General features: G+C 44.1%; 1 protein-coding gene across 2 annotated transcripts in view; it reads left to right on the plus strand.

The window, feature by feature from the left end:
• Positions 1 to 3,051: 3,051 nt before the first annotated feature.
• mcf2la (mcf.2 cell line derived transforming sequence-like a) overlaps positions 3,052 to 24,104 on the plus strand; it is a 40,151-nt gene continuing 19,098 nt past the window's right edge. Inside the window, exons 1-3 of one of the 2 annotated variants that reach the window (XM_076723398.1) lie at positions 3,052 to 3,072; positions 3,165 to 3,290; positions 23,084 to 23,167. In XM_076723398.1, the coding sequence (XP_076579513.1) occupies positions 3,179 to 3,290; positions 23,084 to 23,167 (196 nt within the window). In that variant the 5' untranslated portion in view covers positions 3,052 to 3,072; positions 3,165 to 3,178. Of the gene's footprint in view, positions 3,073 to 3,164; positions 3,291 to 5,602; positions 5,739 to 23,083; positions 23,168 to 24,104 lie in introns of those variants that run through there. The other variant, XM_076723399.1, reaches the window with a different exon arrangement.

Below are 24,104 nucleotides of genomic sequence, written 5' to 3' on the forward strand. Positions count from 1 at the left end.
TTACGAATGGTTAATAGTTAACTTGTCCCGGAACTATTAACAACAGTTCAGAGGGAAGAAGCAGTAAACAAGAAGTATAACTTTGCCCCCTCAGGAATCTCTTAAACTATTCGCAAAGCCGTTGCTATAAAAAAAAAAACCCTCACATATATATGAAAAATAAAAATAGAGCAGCTTGTTTCACATCGTTTCAAAACAATCCAACCAAGACCTCTAAGTTAATTTGCACGATTTTTGTTCTATACACAGGAACCGCGTCCCTCCACCAATATTCGCATTTTGAGGTTACTTTGAAGGGGGGGAAGCCTTATTTCCGGTCCTGTTTTCAGGTTCTGTTGCAAACTTGACGCAGCTGATTGTGGAGATGTTCAATATGGCTGTCATTAGCCGATGACTAGATCCAAGGCATATATATGAGGCATGCATCGTGCCATGACCTGTATGGAGGGTGATTAATATCAGACTGAGCATTTAATTTGAATAGGCTGCATCAGTGGCAGAGCTCCCCAGTCTGGACCCCCCGGCAGACTGCATCTGTGCCTGAGCTTGCACTGGAGGGCAGTTCATTTGGTATATGCACCCAATCTGCAGTTTCAGTTCTAGCGGTTTAAATCTGTGTTAGATTAAACCAAGCATGTATCACATCCAACACGTACAAATAGCTGACCCGAAGCATTGAAATATCTGACATTTATCTCACCAATTACATCATGCTAAAGATATTTGATGTATCGAAGTAAAAAAATTAATAACATTTTTGAGCTATTTCTCTTGCCCTGTGGTCACATGACCTTCACATGAACACACCCCCCTGACCTCTGTGACCCTCAGCAGAAACATTCAGACTTATGATAGTTAAATAGTTGTGTGTCATAGATCCAGCTGTCATTTTACTCCACAGATGTCACAGCGACTCATTCAGTTATGAGAATTTATAGGGTAATCCTGACATCTAGTGGACAGATGACACAACTGCAGCTTGTCATTTTGTATTTAATTTCTAGCAGCTGTAGTTTGATTTCAGCTGTCTGTTATTTGTCTACCAGATATGCCTGTATCAAAATCACTTTTTAATGTCCAACACGGCAGAGACAAGGACATATTTTTACACATGTTAAGTATTATTTTTCTTATCTTAATGATTCTTTCAAAAACAGCAACAGGTGGTTGTTAAATAAATCTGTGGGCTCAAAAGATAATACAGAAAGACAGAAGGAAATATGACATATTTCTAATTTCTTCCATCACTTTCCTCTAAAATTACCCATCTGGGAAGTTCAAGTTAGTGAGCTAATTTAGTAAAAAAGTTATTCGCAAACAGACTAACAAAAATACCTTCTTACAGGATGAGAAAGACAAGGCAAGTGAGGTGGAGGAGGAGGGGGAGGAGGAGACCGAACTGGGTCCAGTTAATTGGGTAGGAGGAGCTGTTCGAGTGGGGGATGACATGCAGGTAAGGACGGACCGTTTTCATTGGTTCGCACGATATTAACAACCAATTATTTAAACATTAAAGCACAAAATCCACTTATGGTGCTGTGAAAGATAAATGTATGCAATTTCCTAACAGGACGCAGGGAGGCAGCGCAGATCTGTCGGTAGGCATCTTCATTTTACAGCGCTGTTAGTGAAGGCGCCTTATGAAGACGCTCGCACGCCAAACTCTATTCTTAATTGTGCAAATTAAACGTTTTCATATCGGCAAAGCATAGCTCTTCACTCTGCAAGGTATATTTTAATGAAGATAGGCTGGCTGACAATTCGGCATACAAATGGTTTACTGGTTTTAAGAAATAGTGAACAAATTTGACTCCCTGGAGAATTGGATTGGGGCCGGCAAAAGGGGGAGACTGAGATGAAATGCATGTGCATGTGAAGCTGTATGTGCTGTTTGATGTGAGTCCATGCTGCTGCGAAGGAATGCTTCTGTTTTAAGCCCCTGGTTTGCATAATGTGGTATTTGACCTGGTAGATAATGCTGAGTTTTTGGAACGAGGTTTGGAGGGATGATGAAGAAGAAGAGAACATAATGTGAACAGGGGGTGTTTGGGCCCCCCACAGGCCTGGTCCACTTTTTAAAAAACATAAGAGCAAATATTGGCAGTGGTGGAAACTTGAAGTTGAAACTGAAATTGAAATGTGGGACTTTCCTTGGAAAACATGCAAACTGTTGACTAGTTTCCATGTGCTCTAGAAATCCCTTCGGCCACATCTGTAAACTTGGCTGTGAGAGGTGTCACATTGTGTTGCGTGTGGGACAAGTCTTGGGCTTTATTTAGCCTGGCATATACCACCACATCACAAGATCTCTGTTCATATGACTAAGGGCATGCTGCTCTATTGTCAAAGCAATGAAAGGAGCCACTGTGAGGGGACCTGTAATTGGATGGGGGAATTGGATAAATTTGCTCTGATTGTTCTACCAGAGGTCATCAGGTGTGTGTGCTATCTGTGTGTGAAAGTCAGTTTTTGGAGACCAGGTCAGATATTGATGGAGACACTCCTCACATGCAAGAAAACAGCTTAAAATACTGAACTTTGACACCACGTGGACCAGAAATCATGGCTGAATGGATCTACTAAAACCAGCCATCAACACCAGAACTATGAATGTGAATCAATGTGAATATATCAGTTACATTAGGATGAACAACAATCAACAGTCAGCAGACGTTTGCACACATCACCGGAGGCACTGATCTGCCATGTATGTCTCTCAACAGCATTGTGTTATTTATCATCACAATTCAACAGGTTGACCTCAGTTGACCGCACACGTCCAAACGCTGAGCTAAACCGCTGCACAGCTCAATTTAAAGCAAGGATAAAATTAGCATCACTAATGTCGTTAACACCACTGAGGACAGACGTGTGTGTTTGGTACACAGAGGCATGGATGTTGTTATGTGTTACGCAATTGCAAAAGTACCTTCAGTGCTGTCCCGTGTGTGTCTCTCTTCCTTCCTCCCCTCTCTCTCTGTACACTGCTGACCAAATTAAATGGACAGTGCGTTAGCCTCTTTCGCTTCTCATTATTCCTGCTGTGCGCTCTCTCCCCAGTCTGCTGCTCAAGTACGGTCATGGTTCAGTTTTTTTTTTTTTTTAAGATCTGCTCTTATATTTGTCCTTTCAGTAATAGCTGCTGTGTGTGTGTGCCCTTGCAGGAGCTGTGAAGCACATGCAAAGAGGAGAGTCTGCTGAGGTTTGGTGTCCAGGGGCGAGGATGGGAGAGCAGCTGTCGGTACAGGACGACCTGGAGCAAACGCTGGAGGTGCTGTCAGCAGTCAGTGGTAGGGGTCCCTGTCTTGTGTGTCTGTTTGGGGTCCTCTGTACTCATGGTGTAAGGGATGCATGAACTCTCGGCCTGCTTTGCGCCTCCTGTCATGTAGCTTTTAACAGCATTGTTCTGAGTTCGAGTTTTCATTTACGCCTGACATAGAAATGAGCCTCTGGTGCACACATTATGCTTATACTCGATGTATTTACTCTTCTCTCCTCTGCCAGCAAATCCACAAGATTTTACTTTTGATTTTATTTAACAGTGGGGTTGTTAGCCGTCGCAGCAGGTGTTCGACTTATTCCATCTGCGTGTAAGAACTGCTTAAGCCCAGGTTGCAAACGGTGCCTGTTTCCCATTTCACAAGTGATTAAATACAGATGAATTTGCATGTCCTGTATGTTTATGCATCGGTCGCAAGTGCTGTGTTTCATTTGATGAGTTAAATGGGTCAAAATGAATTCAAGGGAAAATGATGCCATGCTGCAAATCTCAGGTCGCTCGTTGCAGATTTGGTGAAAAGACGCCTTTTTGATTTTGAATCTGCGGTTTTGAATTTCGAGTTGCCTTTCCTCTCATAATCTGAATTAGGTCCAAGTGATTCCCTCATTTCTCAACCTCCTCCACACACAGACTTTGTCCAATTAGTAGGAATCACTAGTGCAGCGACAGGGAGATAATACTGGCTTCACTCTGAGATCCCAGTCAGCTGTGATAGATGGGGAAGTACTATCAATAGGGACTGAACGCAGGCCTTAGCTGTGTGTCGGAGCTTTGGCTGGAGAGATCGCTGTAAAAGCTGTAAAAAAACTGCATAGCAGGAAATATTGTATTAAATAACATAACCAGTATTAATTAGTATAAATCATTTCAGGAAAGCAGTTGGAGGATGAGCGTCACCGAGAATAAGCAGGAATAATTCAGTTTTGAAGCCGTGTCAGAGTAGGAGGCCGTAGGTTTGGATCTGTCGGGGTGTGACTCTTCTACTTGATTGATTACTAAATCTAATTGTGCAAAATGGCACATAATGCAACGGGCATGACCATCTCTGCTGGCTGCCTTTTGAAGTTTAACTCGGGAATGCCTGTGTGATTGTGCGATGATGAATGAGATGACATACAGATAATGTGATAGTCTGAGGGAGACCTGAAAGGATGGCACCAGTTTCATTTTAGTTTTTCCCCTTTTTGCCACAAATGCAACAAAAGTGCCCCATTTGGTTGCCATTATTGAGGCCAATGAGACACTTACTGTAGCTTCTGACGTGTGTTTTTGAGTAACAGGAGAAATTAAAAGCACCGCAGTGTCACTGACCTTCATATCAATCACTAAGCTGCTGATTTGTTACCGCCTCTAACTTAAATTCGGGGAGTTATCAGTGATTTACTGTTCATATCACACCGGCCAAGTACACGATCATCATTCATGAGGCTTAAGTAAGGTCACCACGGGGGAAACAAGTAGCAGTTTTGTTTCTCTGGAATAAATAGTTCATTAGTTGCTATGATTGTTGTTGCCAAGTTTCAGATCTTTAAATTTGTGCCCACATGTTTGCTTTGCCTCAGTGGAGTCAGTCCCTCTGATAGTGAAGTGAAACCAAGTGGCACTTCAGCCTGAAGGTTCGAGTTCTTTGTTTTTCTGATAATCAGCTTGTTAATTTGGCTGCGCGTTCACTCAGTAGCTCAGATGTGAACAGGCTTCTCAGATATGTCTCTGTCCGTGCATCACGCTGCAGTCACTTTGAAATTCCTACAGTCATTTTGAACCTATAGAAACAGGCAAATTTTGCATGCGGTGTTGTTTGTTCTTGGGAGCCTTGTGTGACTTTTCGGATCATGTGTTCATGAATTACTTATGCACACGCACAGAAAAACACACATTGTTGATACCAGTTTAACAGATTACCCCCCTTTCTGCTCGGACTTGTGAAATCAGGCACATCTTTGTGTGCTTTTCAGCTGGAAAACCAAAAAAATGAAGGCGACAGTGTCTGTTTTTAGAGTACTTTGCACCCTGGTGAAAAGTCCAAATCTGTCCTCAGTTGTGAGATCGGACAGCACACACACGCACACACACACACACACACACACACGCACACACACACAGACGCAAGTTAGTGTAATTAGCTGTAGGGGGGTTTGTGTCATAGCCCACCCTCCACCCCTCTCTTCCTGTGATAAACATAGAGCAGACATTAAGTGAGATAAACAATCACACATTCACAAGAACAAACCCGGCAGCTTCATCGAGGAGGAGGAGGAGGAGGAGGAGAAGAGACAGGCGGCTCGAACAAGCTCATAGACGTAGCATGAAGCCGACTCTGATATGAAAATGTCTCTTTTGGAGTTAATTCAAGAGGGCCAAGAGGTTTTGAGCGGACTGCTTCACAATCTGTTCGTGTCTATCAGCCTGTTGACCCGACACACAGACATCAGGAGCCGCCAGCCAACCTGGAGAACAGGTTAGTGTTTGCTCTCTGCGCGCCCATTGGAGGAGCGCAGGTGTGTCTTTTGTGTATCGCGTACGTCTCTCACAGTAGCTGGACATCAATGTTATCAGAGCGTCACAGTCTGTGGTGTCTGTTATTTAGATCAATATGGCAGGATGACAGGACAGGATTTCCTGTCACCACGGGGAGATTCCTCCTGCTTTGCTTCTCCCTTCGTTATTCAAACATACTAGAAAAACCTCAATATTTAGTTTCCTGCTGATGCTTCAGTGTGTCTATGGTGGTTTGGGTGACCTCAGATTTGACCAAAGGCACCGCAGAGGGGAACAAACATGAATGCCATTATCTCTAGAAGTCTGTGAGGTGTTACTGAAGTTTAACCCCTGGATTTGCATCTTAATTCAACAATTAAGGCCCTTTTTTAAGGTACAAATTCAGAAAATCTGTATGCAGAAGCCCCACTTTCTTCCATTTACACATTATCTGTCTGAAAAAATCTCATTTAACAAATTCTTCACTGGAAAATCCCCATCATCCTCAGCAGTAGCCGTCACTTTTTGCAGAATAATTCCTTGAACACAGCCCCCTGACTATAGCCATTGTGAGTGACTAACTGATAACTAACCACGTGTCTGCCCTCTTGTTGGATAGTTGAGGGGCAGATAAGCAGGCAGACGAACAGAAAGTCAAAGAAACTGATTCGGAGGAGAAGCAGACTGGTGGATGTTTATCATGCCGGGCAGCATTTGCTGTGTCCGTCGACGAGCAGATAGGAAACAGAATCATAAACGCACGCAGACTTACAGACGAGGTGAGTCTTCTTATTGTATGGAGTTCTGTTATTCTGCTCCTGGAAGCCTGTTGAGTCGGACAGACAAGAAGCAGGCACATTTCTGCTGGTCTGGCACTTTGTTAAAAGGGTCATTTTAGGGTTCCATGTTAGGTCAGGTTGTTTGAAACACGCCATAGTCACGCGGCACAGCCTAATCAATATTTGTCCACATCAGCAACTTTCTCACAGGGCCAGAAACCAGACAGGTCAGGGGAGCAATCTTGGTTTGTAGACATTAGACGGGAGGTTTATTTTGCGCTTGAGCTTCTCCGTTCAAACAACAAAATCGCTTCAGGCTCTTTATGCGATATTCAGTGAAGATATCTGACTCACAACATGCTGCTGAGGCTGAGAGTTGAAGCTATGAGCTTTAGCTCTGAGTAGCATGTGATTGCAGCTGAAGCAGCACTATCGGCAGCATGGCTCTGGAGTACTGTTCTGCAAAATATTGGCAATATCAGTGTTATGGTCAGAATACGGGCAAGCGTGAGTATTTGTGTGGTTGCAGGTAAAAGCCTTTCTTCAGTTTAAGAGTGAAGCAGCAGCTTAGATTTGTGATGCAGGAGTCACAGGAGGAGGAGTCAGCTCCCAGCTGGACTATGAACTCTTTAAAGGGTAATTCCAGTATCTTTAAACCTGGACCGATAGGTACAGGCGCCTCAGCCGTTAAATTAAGTCCACTGAGTGCTTGTGTTTGCCACTGACAAGCTCATTGTCATGTCACCCAAAGTATGTAAAAACAGAGTTTAAAACTACCTGAATTACCCTTTAATTTATGTGACGTTTATGTTCAACAGTGCTCTCAAATCTGCAGATTTTACGACATCTGTTCACATCCACGCTGACACCTGTTCTAGCCTGTCACACGCCCCCGTTAAAGAAGATGAAGGCTCTTTATGTGAAAGCATCTGTGTGAAAACTGCAAGCCATTAAAAATGCAAATACAGTCAGTTGTGCTCTGGTATCAGTTCTGCTCTCTGTCAGATATACTGTACAGATACAGATATGCTGATATACTGTAGGTATACTGATTCCCACGGCAGGAGGGAGGGGCAGAGGAAAGAGGAGTGGTGTAATCCCTCAAGAAACTTTGACAGGTGTGTGTGTGCACGTGTGTGTGCGTGCAAGAGAGAGACAGACGGGGAGGGTTTGGAAATACAAACGAAGAGAGCAGGATGAGGTGGGTGGTACTCTCCTCTCTACCTGTGGACATGAAGACGGTAAGGGAGGAAGAGGAGAGCAGGCAGAGGCACGGGATGAAGGAGTGCACGGGAAAAGATGGTTATGGAGGAGCAAGGTTTGTCTGCATCTCACTGGAGGAGATGGAGAGCTACTACAGATACACCCAGTGCTGTGAGCAGCTGCACCGTGAGTTTAGGAAGGGTAAGGGTGTGTGTGTGTGTGTGTGTGTGTGTGTGTGTGAGTTCATGTCCAGTATCTCATTTCACATTCGATTTGAACAAAGCGCTATGAGTAATGTCCACAATCTGCAAATGCTGCTTTTTCTCTTAGTTGTGGTTGTTTGCCACATGATGATCACCTGCACTTTTCCATCCTGCCAGCCTCTGTTCTTCTGAAAAGTCCTCCCTGGACAAGCTGGAAAATTTGCAGACTAACTATCGAAGTATGGTCCTAAATCAAGCTGTGTGCTCGTGCACAGCTCTTAATTTTCCCAGCTGTTTTAACCGCGTCTGTGTAAATTAGGCTTTTGCTGGTCAGGTGCATAATGTGTGTGTTCATAGTTGTCCGATCACTCTTTATCCATGTGACCAGAAGTTAGATATCATGTAAAGCTGCACAAGAAAACATCAGACCAAAGTGCACGTGGGGAAAAAGTAATCGAGTATATCACTACATCCTTATTTACTCAGGGTGGTTCTACAAGAGGTGACCTGATTACCTGACAGCCCGTGTGTGTGTGTGTCTGTGACAGAGAGAGGAGGATAGGTGTGTGTGTGTGTGTGTGCGCATTAACAAAAGACTGCTTAATATTTGTACATCATTAACCATGCAGACTCAGGGGTGTCTGCGTGCACGTGAGGACTGCAGAGTGTGTGCAGGATGGCTTTTACATCTTGGAGCCTGTCAGCGATGGTTCAGGTCTATTCTGGTCCGTTTTCCTGTGGGCTTTGGTCCATATTTAGAGGCGATATGTGTATTTTTAGCAGGAGCTATTCTAGAAACGCTGCACGGGGAGACAGGTGCTGTGTTTTTTGCTCTTGATCTTATTTTCCCGCTGACTGTCCGTCATGTTTCCATCACTTGTTTGTTTGGGGATTTAAAATGTAGATGCTAAGACATGAGGTGAGATATATTTGGAGATTTTCTTTGTATATTTGTCTTTGATTGTATTTATCTTTGGACAGGTCTTTGTTGTGATGGATTTAAACATGCTGTTTACCTGCAGAATTACGTTTAAATTACACTGCTAAAGTGTAATAAATGATCAAAATTAATGCGGTATTTGTGAAAAACGCATCACCAAAGCTGCATGATTTTATAAGAGTCAGCTGTTGCTTCCTGTGGTGTTCCCCTGAATGATGATCCATCGTGACAGATGCTAGCCCTCCCTCTGCATGACATTACTTCCTCATTCATGAGTATTCACATGATTTTGCAGTCTGTTTCCCATCATTTTAACCGTCTTTCCCATAATGTCCCTCTCTCTGTGACTTATTTGACACCAGGTGACTTCTTGAGGTGAAGTCTCGGGTCTTCATCTGAATTCTTGGCGTGTGTGACCCTGACCCTTCCACTCATGCTGCTCTTCTTCAAGTTCATTGTCCTCATTGTGACCAGGGAAAACGATCTCAAACTGTTTCCTATTTCAGAAACATGAAGTCTTTTCAGGTACTTTGTACCTCAAGATAGTCAAAAACTGCTGAAATCTGATTTATCATCTTGAATTTTCCTATAGGAAGAAATGCAAACATGGATTTCTGCAGATTAATTAAGACAATGAATTGAGAGGAAGATTGGATCACACCTTGTTTCCTTCTCCTACTTAACTGGTTCGGCCTGTGACTCACTTCTCGATTGGTGTCTTCCTGTTTACGCTCCAGCCGGCCAATAGCGTTTGATCCCGGAGCGGAAGGAGTCAATAGCGTTTCTGTCCCTGCCGACACGGACATGAGGGGCAAGTCTCGAACAGATAATTCAGCTGGGAGTTATTCTAGCTGTAGTCTGCACCACATCCCTCATACATGCACATTCAGGCACAAACAGGTCTCCTCTACATCCTTTAGACACACTGAAGTCTGCTCTGCATCCCACAGATGCTCGTTCACACGTCACCAAGTATTTTTAAGCCAAAGTTGATTTTAGAGGCTTTGCATGTGCCACATTTACTGATGTGCTAACACACACCTGCGGTTCTTCCTGTGTCTTTCCCCTTGCCTGAACATGACCTGAAGTCAGTGTCAATTTAGCCGCTGTATGTCAGTATGATGACTTTCATAAGAGAAGTTTGAAGCTCACATGAAACTCATCATTTGACGAGGTGGAATTTTTTTTTTGTCATCTCCTGGATCAAAAGTCAGGAGTAGATTAAAGTTTGAAATGACTTGAGGTCATCAGAAATGATCATTCCCAGGATATACTGTAAATAACTGGAAAATAGATCCATAGATTGCGATTTATGTATCATAACTTAACAGGAAAGGCTTCAACTAGTATCAAATAGCTCGTTGCAAATGTGAAAATATAGTCAAAATGTGATCCATCAGAGAGGTCAGTTATCTAAACCTCTTCATTTAGAGGTTAAAATGACAGTGAGTGTTGCATAATAATAAAATACTGATGCACTCATTAAATCAGAAGGCTGTGTGCTTACAACTACAGCGAGTACAGTAGGTCAAAGTTACGCAGGAAGTCGGTCTGTAAACTGTGATGGATGTTTGAAACAGGCTGCGGTTGCAAAATAAAATGACAAAAATCACCCCCCAAAAAAGGGAAAACAGCTGGTGATGAGCTCAGTCAATTGCTGACAGCTGATATATTCGTCCAATCATCCAAATTTTCAGCTGACAGTTGGGTAATATAAGGACGATGTCAAGGCACAGTACAGGGAATGTGCTGATCTGTTGCCCTCATGTCAAAATAAACTAGAACTGTTCATATTAATTGTTCATAAGAAATTCAGTTAAAATTTGAGTGTGGAGGGTGGAAGTGTAAACCCGCTGCCGCCGGGTGAAGCTGGCTGCCGTCGGGGCTGTTGCTGGATAAATCAGCACAGACAGGAAATGAACCATTATAAACCCTCTGCTGCTTCCTGTCTCACAGCCAACATGCTCTATCATCTAAATCTGACGTTAGGTAAACACACACGCAGGCCTGCAGTCTGACACCACGCTAACAGACCGCCATTTTTTAAAATCCAGTCGGCTCAAACTCACTTGAATCCCTTCATTTATTGATAATCTTACCTCGGCTGAGCCCGAGAGATTCTCTGATTTAGCGCTAATCTAATTCTTAACACCCTCTCTATAATTTCTACCTCTGTGACATCACTTTATTTTAGTCCATATTTTAGTACATATCACTGTTTATCTTAAAATCCCACTGGTAGCTGGATGGATGACGGCTTGTGAGCAGTCGTTGATGTGCATTCAGTTCATCTGGGACGACGCGTAATCGTCATTGTGCAAGTTAATAAAATGACTCGTCGTGTAGTTTATGCTGAGACTGTGAGGGACCACACAGACAGACTGAGGAAGGGGTTTCCCTGCCTCTGTGTGCGTCTGCATGTGTGTTTGTTCATGCATGTGAGCATGGATTATCCCCTTTGTGCTGGTCAGCAGTGTCACAGAGGAGGTCTGAAGATGAACGTGATGCCTCTCGATCAGCCTCCTTCTGAGGTGTCTAACTGTAAGTGTACAGTCCTAACACGACTCGAGAGCACGTACGTATTAAGCTCAGTGAGGTTTCATAGACTCAGATTGATCTATTTGCTATTAAAAGCTTGCTGACACCAAAGAGGAAGAGAGGGGGAAAAAGAGGAAAATGGGTCTCACGGGAAGTTCGCTCTTAAAGGGCTACTCCAGCAATTTGGTACTATACTTAGATAAAGTGGAGGGACTTGTGTGGGACAGGACAAAAAAAAAAAGTAATGGTCACAATGATTGAGTCTGCATCATCTTACACACACAGGACGCGAAGCGACAGAATGGCAGTTTAAAAAGTGTGTGTTTTCCTCTGCAGGGCTGCGTTTTGTGAATTGAGCTCCTGAGGGTCTATTCACGTTTTCACGCCTTCAGTGTGTGGCACACTGGGTCCCCCTGCTGTCTTCACTGGCATTGCATGTGTTTGTGTGTGTGGGAAAGAGTGTGAGAAAGCAGAGAAAGAGGCCTCCATTCCCTCTGGCACATGCAGGAGTCCTGTATTCACAGACAGCACACACAGAAATCAGGCTTACCTTACATTAGCCGAATCTGAGCCGCGCTGTTGGTTCACGTCTCTGCCAGCTTGATTCGCTGCAAAAAAAAGGTAGAAGACAGGCATTAAAGAAAGATGAAGTTAGTAGTGTCTTTCAATATGAAGGCTATGAACCTCATTCATGTCTCTGCATTTCGTCCATGTTTGTGAAATGCATCGAATGGCTGGAGGTCTCATTCACAGAGACCACAGTTCACAGTTCTTAAAGCTTGGAAGAAAAACTCAAAAATACTGTCAGATACTTTACAGAATAATATCAATTAATATAGTTTACTGACAAAAGTTTGATGAGATGAAACCTCATACTTCATGCACTAATTTTACTATCATAACATCTCTCATGACTTGCAGAAACACATCGTGCAGAAGCAGATCTAAACAGCACAACTTAATATAACCAACAAAAAGATTTTAAGATTGGTGGTGATAGCTGTCCTAACTTGGGTTCATCCGCTTATTATATTTCTGTTTGAAAGGCTGACTGACAGAGAGACATCCGCCATAAAAAATGGAAACAGACTTTTAAAAACTAATTAGTATTGGCCGAGAGATCCTCTTCGTTTCAGCTAATTTACACCATATTTCATGCTGCCTCATGTACAAAACAAAGAGATGCATTCATGCAGTAATCCAATTTATGAACTCAGTGTCATTGAACCAGGCCGCAGACAGATTGTGCATGGGAGCGATGATAATGAACAGTAGTCATGATCATGTTCGTATGTGTTGGTGCACATGGCTTTACGTGCGCATGTTTTGGTTTATTGTTCAGACTTTTTTTTTTTTCTATCCATCAGTGAAAACGGTGTGAAATGTGAAACTGGAGGCGGATCAGCTGAAACTCCGCCTGCTTGCTGGCACACATGAGGAGGGGGGAGGTGTGTGTGTGTGTGTGTGTGTGTGTGTGTGTGAGAGTGTGTGTGGGCTGCGCCGTGCAGTGACAGCTCAGTTAGCGGCTGAAGTGCTCGGCTGTGGCGGAATGGGCTGCCTGAGCTTCCACCGTGATGTGCTCTGACAGGACATGTGGCCGTGTGTGAGTGTGTTTTAACGGCGTGTGTGTGCGCGCGTGTGCATGTGTATCAGGGGGCATACATGTACCGGCAACAGCATGGCTCTAAACCGAGTGTCTCAACTCTGCCACGATATCACCAGGCTGTGGCTGCAACTGAAGATGATGACAGGTAGAGTGTGCATGTGACTGCCTGTGTGTGTGTGTGTGTGTGTGATGAGAAATAAGACTATGAGAAGCCTGCAGGTGTTTTCCTGTGTGTGTGTGTTTTGTCCATTCTTGCCTGGTCCAGCTGTTATCATGTGCAGCAGCAGACTTTGGCTTCACAGGTTGAGCAGGTGGTGAAATAGAGTCCTTTGTGCCTTTTAGAGCTTTAAAGTCGTGAATATTAAACTCCAGCGTTTGCCCCGTAGCACTACTGAGGCCGCTGAGTGTGAATGACAAAATAGCAAATTGTTTATTAGTTAGAGGTTGTTTTTGTCATGGCTGTAGTCAAGACAGAAGGAGTGTCCATCCAGTATTTCTCAGGCTGTTGTTCACAGTGAGTCAACTATGATTCACTCAGTGTAGTTATGTCGCTTTGGATTTGGAGAAGTTTGAAATAGGAACAGGAAACAATGTAAACCTGCCTCCAAATATTGAATTATTTGCTGAATTTAGGATTCCAAAAGAGAAAAATGTTCTGACAGTGGTGATGAAATATGAGTATAACACTACGTGTCTATCTGTGCATGTGATGTTAAATAATTTTACACAATGGCCACTGAAAATCCCCCTTTCTGATTGGCTGGAAGGTGTAGATTAACTTTTAGTGACTGGGCTGTGACGCAGGTGTTTGTTTGCCATCATGTAGTTCCCATGTACAACTTGGTGATTATTAGCTCTTATTGAACCTGAACCAAAGCTATTCATGATGGATTTAAACTTATTATATGTTGGTATCAGTGTAAATGTTACAAGACGCTACAGTAAGACATAAACTTGAAATAATTTAGTGTAATCATTGCGTAGTTTGTCCACCGAGAGCAGCAAAAAGTCTACTTTTCAACTATAAAACACCTCCCAGTGTGTGTTTTGGTCGCAGTTCTCTGAATCAGTCGAGGGATCTTTATCAAAAAATGTGTTAAAAACAGAATATCAAAGTCAGCGACGGCATCATGAATCATGTTGTGCTGAATATCTCAGTCTGGACTCTAGTTATAAAGATTATATTGGACAAAGTGTTGGACAAAATCATCAGTGTGTGACAAATCTCTTGTTCGAAGCTTCTAAATGGGTGTGAAACGCTCTGGATGAGCTCAATGAATGAACAGGACCTCACTTTGTCATCCACATTGATTTTTTTTTCTCATTACTCAAAGACTCTTCCTGCTGAAGGCATTATTATCCATCAGACGGTTACGTAAGCCAATCTAAGGTGGAGACTTTTGTCCTGAGGTCCTGTGTGCTGAAGTGCGCTGGATGTTAACATGAGGTCTGTTCGTCCGTCCGTCCGTCCGTCCTCTGTACAGTACACAGCGGAGCACACTGACGGCATGTTAATCACATTCGGCCCCATTAACACAGTGTGTTTCCTCTTGTCAGCTGGGAGCAACGCGGGGACAAAACCCTTTTGAGAGTTTGAATGTCAACATCTCCTCCCCCTTATTTCCACTCTCAGATGTGTGTGTGGCCGTTGGTTGGCTCCATCTCATTTATTCAGTTTGTGTTTGCTCTGATGTGCAGCGTTGATAATAATCCACAGAGATGTGTGTGCTTTCCTTGGCCCTCTGCCGGCTTGTTCAGGTGTGTGCGCAGCGCGGTGTGTTTTGTTTCGTGTTGCTGCGCAGGGATGGTGTTTGCTCTACAGGCAGATGGACACACACACCCACAAACACACACTGTATGGAGGTATCAACCTTTCCCAGCTTTGCTTTGTGCCAAGTCAAGATTAGAAGTTGACAAGCCTCAGCTAAGCTCCCATAATGCAATCTAGGATGTAGATCCGTGTGTGTCTCAGGAAGCGTTTGTCTGTTCGCGTCGGAGCAGCAGGAGCAGCAGCTGTCTGTTGTCGTGCACCTTTCAGTCAATTTATTTTGTCCTCGAGCAAACAGTCGCAAGCGAACTGTATCGATACAGAAGCAAGAGAACAGGATCGATAAAGTCAGTGCAGAGAGCTCAACTAGATTAAGTGGACGGGATGAATCTTTAATGATCCCAGAGGGCGGACAGGATGATGGACGCAAGACGCAACAAGCAAACAAACATATTGATTTTAAGAGGAGCGACATATTAATCGTGCTCCAGTAAAATGATGACTTCATATTTGACCTTGCTGCATCTAGATGTCATTCGGCGTGTGTTGATATGGCCAAGTTTCAGAGGCTAAACCCTCTTCAATATGAGCGGTGGAGTGGCCCTGAATGAACACATTCTGCATGTGCACAATGCAAACCTGCTGTCCCAGGTCAAGAAGAGGCAAACATGCCACAGCTGAGTTGAAATAAATGATACTCTGAGAAGCTGTATGTCATAGCCTGGGGCAGCGGGGCCTTTCATCATGCCCTACATATGAGCTTTGAAGAGAGGGATCACTTTCTGCAGAGGACCGCTGACCTTTTGATTATGACCTACTCTACCTCACCATAGAGGTTTGTTACCAGTGTGCCACAGTCCAAGTTTCCTCTCCTCCGTTAATATTACAATTGAATCAGTGATCGCACGCAATATTTGGATTCTGTGATAAGACGGGCTGAAAATCACAAATCCACTCTAACTTCAGTGAATCACTCGAACATCCACAAGTGGATCCAGCACGCCCTCAGTGACCTTCAAGGCTGTTAGAGACGTTTGGCTTCCAGTGCCTGATGTCACTCTGTAAAAGACTTGTGTCGGATTTTTCCTGCAAGTTTCTTTTAGGGCAAGTAAAGACAGAGTCCTCCTGGATTCTTTGCTGCCATCCTCTTTCTCTCTCTCCATGTCATTTTATTTTCTCTTCCGCCTCTCCGTCTTTCTCAGTTTTCATGTTGTCTTTGTTCTGTGGAGTGTAATGACTGGTAGCTATGGCCAGAGGCAACTAAAAAAAAAGGCTGCTGTTTTACTCCCAGCTGAGCTTTTAGTCTGTTTTGTTTTTTTTACTCTAATGGTGGAGAGAGAGGAAGGGAGGAGGACCTGGATTTAAAACCCGCAAGATTGCGAGTACATGCTTTGTCGTTTAGTGAGCTGCACCACAGATGGCACAACAACTCACAGCAATTTCCATAAATTTCCATCAGACTCCAGGTCGGCTGTGTGCGCTCAGATCGAGACGTTTTGGCTGGAGCAAAACTTTTCTTGGTGCAAGAAATTGCTGCTTGGCTATCAAATACTGACAACTCAGCAAAACCACATCTGGTCAATTTTACAGACCAGATTAAACAAACAAGCTGCGAGATTTTAATTAGTGAGCTTTAGAGGTGCTGGTAAGCTCCCAGCGTTCATGCTAAGCTAAGATAGCCGGCACTGATACTGATACTTAGTGGACAGACACCATGCAAATGTTTTTGAGCTCATGCAGTTGTTGGAACTAAATATTTGACCTAAATAGCAAGAGAAACATTCACTGAATAAATTGCTGTGCCTGTATTTTGACATTATCCGACGCTGGCGAGCAGTAATTGATGTAATACATGTGCATCATTTATCCGTCTGTACACAAATTCTTTGTCGTCCCAGATAATAGAATCTCAACTAATTGCTGGTTTTTGCATCAGATTTGAGTACAGTTCGCCCGAGCGTTGGACGGGAACCCAGCCTCTCAGCGTGTGTGTGTGTGTGTGTGTGTGTTGTGACGGCAGCGCAGACTGCAGACAGGCGGACAGTAGTGTGTTGTTTGGCTGAGATGATGATGCCACCATCTATTCAGTAGGCCAGGGCGCGCTGCCAGTGACAGAGTCAGGCCTGAAGCCATTTTTCTGGATTTCTAACCGCTGCTGAACGGAGGCAGTGCGCGGCGCTTCTCGCTCCTTGGCCTTACCAAGACATAACACGCTGGATGATAAATAAATATGAAATGAAATATTGAGCATCATTCTTCACAGCCTTATGATGTGAACCAATATTCTCTGAATCTAATCCCTGAAGCACCTTTCATCAAACCACGCACGACCTGTTACTGTCTGAATACTGGATCCCTGCTAAGCATCCTTGACCGGGCTCATTGTTATTAAATGAAGTGCATGTGAAGGTGAAATGAGTGTGGGCTGTCCTCAGTGACCCCCGGGTGTCCCCCGATCGCAGCCCAAACAATCAGGATTGAATTCACGTGACTGTCGGCAACATTTTAATATTTGTCTGGCTGCTGTTTTTCCTGATCCACAGTAAGTCAAGCTTTGGGTTTGGGTATGGGCGCCACGCACACACACACACACACACACACACACACACACACACACACACACACACATTCCAGGCCACCGTTGGCCCTGTGACCCAGTTGTTGTTTGGCATGGTGTGTGTATGCCTGCCAGTCCCTGTCCTGTGTGTGTGTGTGGGTGTGTGTGTGTGTGTGTGTGTGTGTGTGTGTGTGTGTGTTAGATAGCCCACAGCAGTGACAGATGGGCTTCGGTAAACCCTGACTATAATTCCAGATAATAGAGCTTGGATTCCCTCACACAAGTGCACGTACACACACACACACACACACACACACACACACACACACACACACAGCTGCGGGGTGGCTGGCAAATCCTTGCTTTCCTACATGCAAATACACACAATGCAAGTGACCATCTCCCTCTCCGCTGACATTCGATACCAACGCAGCAACTTTTAACCCAGCGGCCACACCCTCACCATGCGCACACACACATACACACAGACCTTATTTTCTCCAACCTAGTGCCCTCAAGTCTACGTTTCAAGCCCGCCCTTTGCATGTGTGCATTGCAGAGCAGCAGCTGGAGAGCTGAAGGCCTCGCTGACACCTGAGCGCTTGACATGTGTCTCTGCGACATCACTGTTGTGCTTTTTGAATACGAATGTCTTGATCTGACAATTTATTCCTGTGGTCACATTCAAGGCTCCACCTGGAATATTAATCTGAGATTTTGCATGCATTTTAATAATTATCATTTTAAGCAGCAATATGGGGAACAAGGGGTTGAATCTAGCTGAGAAGCTACTGAAACGTGGCTACGTTCTCGCAGCTGTAGCATCTGAAACGTGCTACCTTAAAGCGTATAAATACACAAGGAAATATACAACGCACTCAGGTTTGTTTTAATTAAAAAAAAAAAAAGCTGAAGGTAATTTGTATCCCAGCAACAAATCATAAAGAGATGTATGCTCAGTGTATCCTGACGGGAGTTGCCCTTCTGTGGGTTTTACACAGTCCACTGACAGGGCAGACAGTGTGTGTGTTTGAGTGAACATCACACAGCTCTCCAGCTTCCTGCGGCTTTGAACTTTGACCAGCCACCAGCACTGGCGGCCATTAGAGCAGAGAACAGCTGGCTGCCATCTTTGAACTGAACAATGTGTGTTTAGCAATGAAAACCTGTTGGAACACGACTGCAGAACAAAGGAGGAGGAGGCGGGAGGGGAGCGAGGAGGACGACGTCAGCTGGGTTTGCATCGTGGTTCCAGTGTGTGCGCTGGGCTGCAGCGTTATGAGATGTGATTGGTCCGCTGCCTGACGTAATCACAGTGTGTGCACAAATTGAGTTTTTCCACATTATAAAGGAGTGTTAGCGGTAATCAAATCCCAGCACATGTGTCTACACACTGTATAAAGTCTCATTGTACTCACTCATATATTGTTAACTGGACTGAGATGCTGAGATCAGTCTGCTGGTTCTAAACCAAGACTGCTGGTATTTCAGACCGTAGCGCCGTTTGAAGGCAAATACTGCTACTTTATTTAATCAGACCAAAGCCGGCCTCATGATTCCAGCACAATGATTCACCAGTTTAACCCTAATGCTGGAGGGAGTCTGCAGGCAAGAAACCATGCTGCTCTTTTACACAAGCATGCTCTGTGTAGTAAGTTAGAGCTCGCATCTCCGTAATACCCTCACAAATGTGGCGACTGCGCTCGTGCTTCAACACTCAAGACTCCAACGGGGCTTCAGCTAAAGGTTGTTTCATCTATCTGCTGATTAGCTTCTTGATTAACAAAGAAAAGCATGAAAACGCACATCTGAGAAGTCAACAGCAGCAAAGATGTGGCTCAAAGAATCATCGATTATCAAAATAGTTGACGCTGACTGCAGCTTTGATGCAGATAGACTGGAATAAAGAGTAACATCTCCTTGGGAGCTTTTGTTGGTGTGTATTTTACAGTATTTTAGCGTGTGGTACTGCTCTTGACCCCCTACCACAGAGAAAACACATCCACAGTATCAGCTAGCGCCAGGCCAACGCATTAAATATGTAGGCATGTGTAAAGAAACCCTGTCCTCCATTTCATCCTATTGAGACGAGAGCACCTCTACGCTCTTTTTTCCGACTGCCTCATTCCCCCTCCTCCTCCTCCTCCTCCTTCTCCTCCTCTTCACTATCTTTTCACCTCTCTAAATCCAGGGCTTATGCTCTCTCTCTGTCTCTCTCTCTCTCTCTCACACACACACACACACACACACACACACACAAACAAGCATTCAGCAGGAGAAACTCAAGAGTTTGAATCAGTGTGATTCGGTTTGCTTTCAATTGAGTTAGTCTCATATTGAAATCCTGGAAATATGCTTAAAAGTTATGATGCACAGTATGTTATAGCGGCACCTGTTGCATCAGGACATAATTAAGAGCGAAACCGACCTGAGCGTAAATCTAACGGCTGAGTAGAAATACAGAGAATAGAGCTGAACAGTCTAATATTTAGTTTTAATGGGAAGATTGCTGGCTTGTATTGGTTTGCCCCTCAGCTAAGCCCCTGGAAGAAAAGGATGAATGAAATGCTGAAGGGGTGTCAGGGCTTGGGGGAAGGGTACAAGGAGGCGGGGGGACATTCTTTCTAGGCCCCCCATAATCACTATTTGTGTTTGGCTTGCATTGCCCCACTTCCCGTGTGTGTGTGTGTGTGTTGTTTAGTGGGTAAAGGGGTTCACTTGCAGCCTAAGCGCCATAGTTTAATTTCATTCATTCGACTGGGGACAAAGCAGGACGTTTTAGAGGTTCAGCACCAGTGAAAGCAGCCTGACGCCTGAATGTCTGATATGTTTGTTCAGTTCAGCCCTTTGGTGCTCTGTTTTTTCCTAATAATATTTAACCTGATGACTAACACATAACCTAATGCAGCACTCAGGTTTGTATCTGCATTTCCCCTAAAATCCCCAAAGCTGATTTATTGCTCACAGTGACAATACCAGTTAGTGATGGGCAGACTGGAAACAGCGATGTGAAACTCATGTGGCTGCTGCGTTAAGGCAGTGATGCAAGATGCGTCATGTGCCACGTCATGTGATTTCAAGGTATTTACATCATATTATTTTGAAATATCTGCAGTTGTGACCTGGTTTTGGCGGTTGGTTGCAGGCACAAATCACTGAATCGCTTAAGGTGAAGTTTTATGTGTTTTTAATTTAACGCCCTGCTTCTCCCAAGGCCAACCTGCTCTTTCCGTCTGAATGATAACAAAAAAAAGTACAGTGTGAAACAGCTGTTATTGTAGCCTGCCCTATCATTTCCCTGGCTGGAAAACAAATCGCTCCCTGATGCCATCCCAGCTGCTTTATTGACCTGTATTTACAACCCACTGCTCAATGCTTCTTCTCGTGGGAAAGTCCACAGGCTGCTGAGGTACGACGGTGACTTCAATACTGACTAAAATTTACTTTGACAGCTGCTTTTATTTTGAAATGATCTCTGACATCCTCATATGTCAATATGCAAATCTGGTTAGCTTTTAGTTTCTAGATTGTGATGACTCGGTTAATTTGGCCTGTCTGTGGATTATGAGTATTGTGTTGAAGACTGGAGGTCAAAGAGACACACATGCGCACACACACACACACACACACACACACACACACACACACACACACACACACATACAGTAGAGTCAGAGAGCAGCGCACATGTCTGGCTGTGCTCCAAAGTTTGGGTCTTATCCCGAGCTTACTGCTTGACACACTGAACTGACAGCTGGCACGACAACACACTGAAACACACACCCCGACATATGACAACAGTCTTGCTCACACGCAGTCTCAACCATGGCTCTTTTTAACTCCTTTGCATTGTGCACGCTTTGCTTAAAGTCACTGCAGAGTGACTCCTTCACATCTCGAAGCACAGCCTCCCTTCCATCCCTCCCTCCTCTGTGGTTTCTGCTGTAGTAGAAGCTAATTATAGCAGAGTTCCTGTTTTTGGTTAAATTAAAGGCTGCTTGGCTTTGCTGCAGGCTCTGTGGTCTGTAAGGTCTCTTAAAGTGGACTTGCATTAGTGCCACGTTAACCGGCTCTCTAAGCTGGATCCTGCTTTCCTTCATTCTTTCCTGCTTTTCAACTTCCACTTCTTCCTTTTTTTGCCCAATTACTCCATTCCTTGCATAAATCCCTCACTCATTTATTTTCTTCCTTCCTCTTTTTCCTTATTCTTTTCTGTCAGTTTGGTCTAGGATGTTCCTGCTTTTGTGGTATTTGAGTATATGCACAGAAGCTGGATGGTCCCTGAGTCACTGCTCTGTCTTCTTAATATAATCCCATGATATCTGGTGCCATGCCCAGTGCCTTACTGGCATTATTAGTGTGTGAGTGTGTGTGTGATTCTTGCCCGACCACAACTACATGTACTTTGTGCTGCCTGTTTAATCGCCGTAAAGTAACAACAGCTGCCCGCCCTCTCACACATGCCGCTCTGTGCTAAGTGTGGACTACACATGAGACATGAGACCTACAGTATGTGATGTGAGTCACCGTCTAGCCAATGGTATGTGGTGCGGTGCTGAGGATCTAAGCTCTTAATCTAGAGGGTTTCTTCATCATATGGAACACAACAGCGTCCTCGGTGCCACAGAATTCTAAGATCAATGAAAGAAAAGACCAACAGGCATCCGACTGGGCACTTTTCTCACAGAAAACCTCATAAAAGATCATATTTATAATGGAGCTGTATGATCACTTGCGGCGCTTTAGTATGGTGGTCTTGTCAACAGGTCGCTTGCTGTCACAGGTTCAGTTATCTCGTTAAAAAAATTTTGAGATTAAAAACTGCAAAGATGACGTATTTTAAAGATTAGCTGTTGGACACAAGAAGTTGGAGCCTGATACTGAGCGAGGAGCTGCTCCTGTGGGGGGATTTGAGCGTTTGGCTCTTTTCTAAAATATGAACAGTTTGCTTGGTTTGCACTTCGATGGTAATTAATGCCTCTCGCCGCCAGCCCGACCATACTGCTGGGAAACCTTGCCACGCTTCCCTCACACCACTCTCAGTGCCAGCCTTTGTCTATATGCACAGACACACACATGCACTACACAGCGCCTTTGCACACAGTAAAATTCTCAGCTTTCGTTCACACATGATCGTACACAGTGCTGCTCCTTGTGTTTGGCATGCGCGGGTCACACATGGCAGACAAATGGGTGGGCGGAGAGTGCTTTTTCTCTGTGTCTGTATTACTCTGTATCTCACAGAGCTAAATGAGATTACTGTAATCCAGAGAGAGGAAATCCAAATGCTGTTTAGTTCATCCCATCTCTCTTTCACTCTCCTCTTTATTTCAACTCTCAGTTTATGTCGATGTAACAAGAAGTCTCAGAAAGGTTGATAGTAGGACACCAACAAGATCAGCTTTACGCGACATAAACCTGATTCAATTACATGTATTTGTCATGAAGAGATCGACTGTTGGCTATTAAACCAAAGGAAATCACAATGCTCCATATCAGAACACGGCTAATCAGCTACGGCCTGATTGAACTTTTCTTTGACCTTTCTAATGGTTCAGATCAGTTCAGGCCCCTTTGGGTTCAAAAGTGCAATCAGCTGTCCTTAATTGCAAAGAGCTGAGAACTTCCAACATGGCCGCCAGCTTTACAGGGTGATAATGAGCAGCAATTACATGTTTTGTGTGCGGCTATGTGAACATCTTGTAAATCTGTGTCCGTTTTTTTTCCTCAGATGACATTCTGCAGAGGGAGGTCGGCCCTCTGTGTGCAGCAGAAATCGGCTCTGGGCTCCAGAAACAGTTTGCCATCCTGCCAGGTTGGTCTGAGTTCACACTGGGCATTCGGGCCGTGTAGTGGTACAATAGGACTTTGTAACGATTAGTTTGCTAAGTTAAGCAAATTGAACGAATTGACTGCACCGGCAAACAAACACACGCGAGTGGCAGCTTTTATTTCTACATTTTTCTGGTAAGTAAAAGTGCAAGTTTTGAGTTAGCTTAATAAATACAATTACATGAAACAATGTAATCCTGTTACGTTACTGCGTTAGACTTAGACTGAAGTACAGTGGTGAAGGTCAGGATGAACTGCTAACCCCACACACATCTGGGTTTGTTTCCAAATGGGCAGCATGGATTAAATTAGGATGGAGAACTGGGTTGTTGCAAAAACACATTTAATAAAAAAAAATTGGGGTTAATACCGTAACGCTAAGGTCGAAGTTCATTTTTGTGGTTTTGTTTTACCCCAAATTTGGCTTTTATCTAAATATCTGTCTTTACACGTGCTGCATTTCACCAGATTTTGTCTCTTCGACCAGGTAGATGTATTAAAAGCTTGCCAACATTTGACAAATTTGGAGCTGAAATCAAATCTGTGTGTTTAACTGAGGAGTACTGGAGGCCGTGTCCTGATCCAACAGGGACAAACACGCGTTCTGGACTTGAAAAAGTTCGTCCAAAGTCGTGGAAAGTTTTCATGAAAAGAAGCTCCAGGAATCTTTTTCATACAGTGGTTAAAAGCAGCCAATCGCACATAGAAATGCTCGAAGCAACATGAACAAACACACGCACACAGACACACACACAAACACACACTTAGGGCCCTGTGTTGGGTTACTATGAGAATAATGCCAGGCCACTAACGCCATGTGAATAATTCATCGACATGATGATTTGCTCTGCAACTTGACCCACCAGTGAAAGACACGGCTGAGTGTGTGTGTGTGTGTGTGTGTGTGTGTGTGTGTGTGT

Source organism: Chaetodon auriga, chromosome 23 (genome assembly GCF_051107435.1).
Source record: "Chaetodon auriga isolate fChaAug3 chromosome 23, fChaAug3.hap1, whole genome shotgun sequence".
Lineage (NCBI taxonomy): Eukaryota > Metazoa > Chordata > Actinopteri > Chaetodontiformes > Chaetodontidae > Chaetodon > Chaetodon auriga.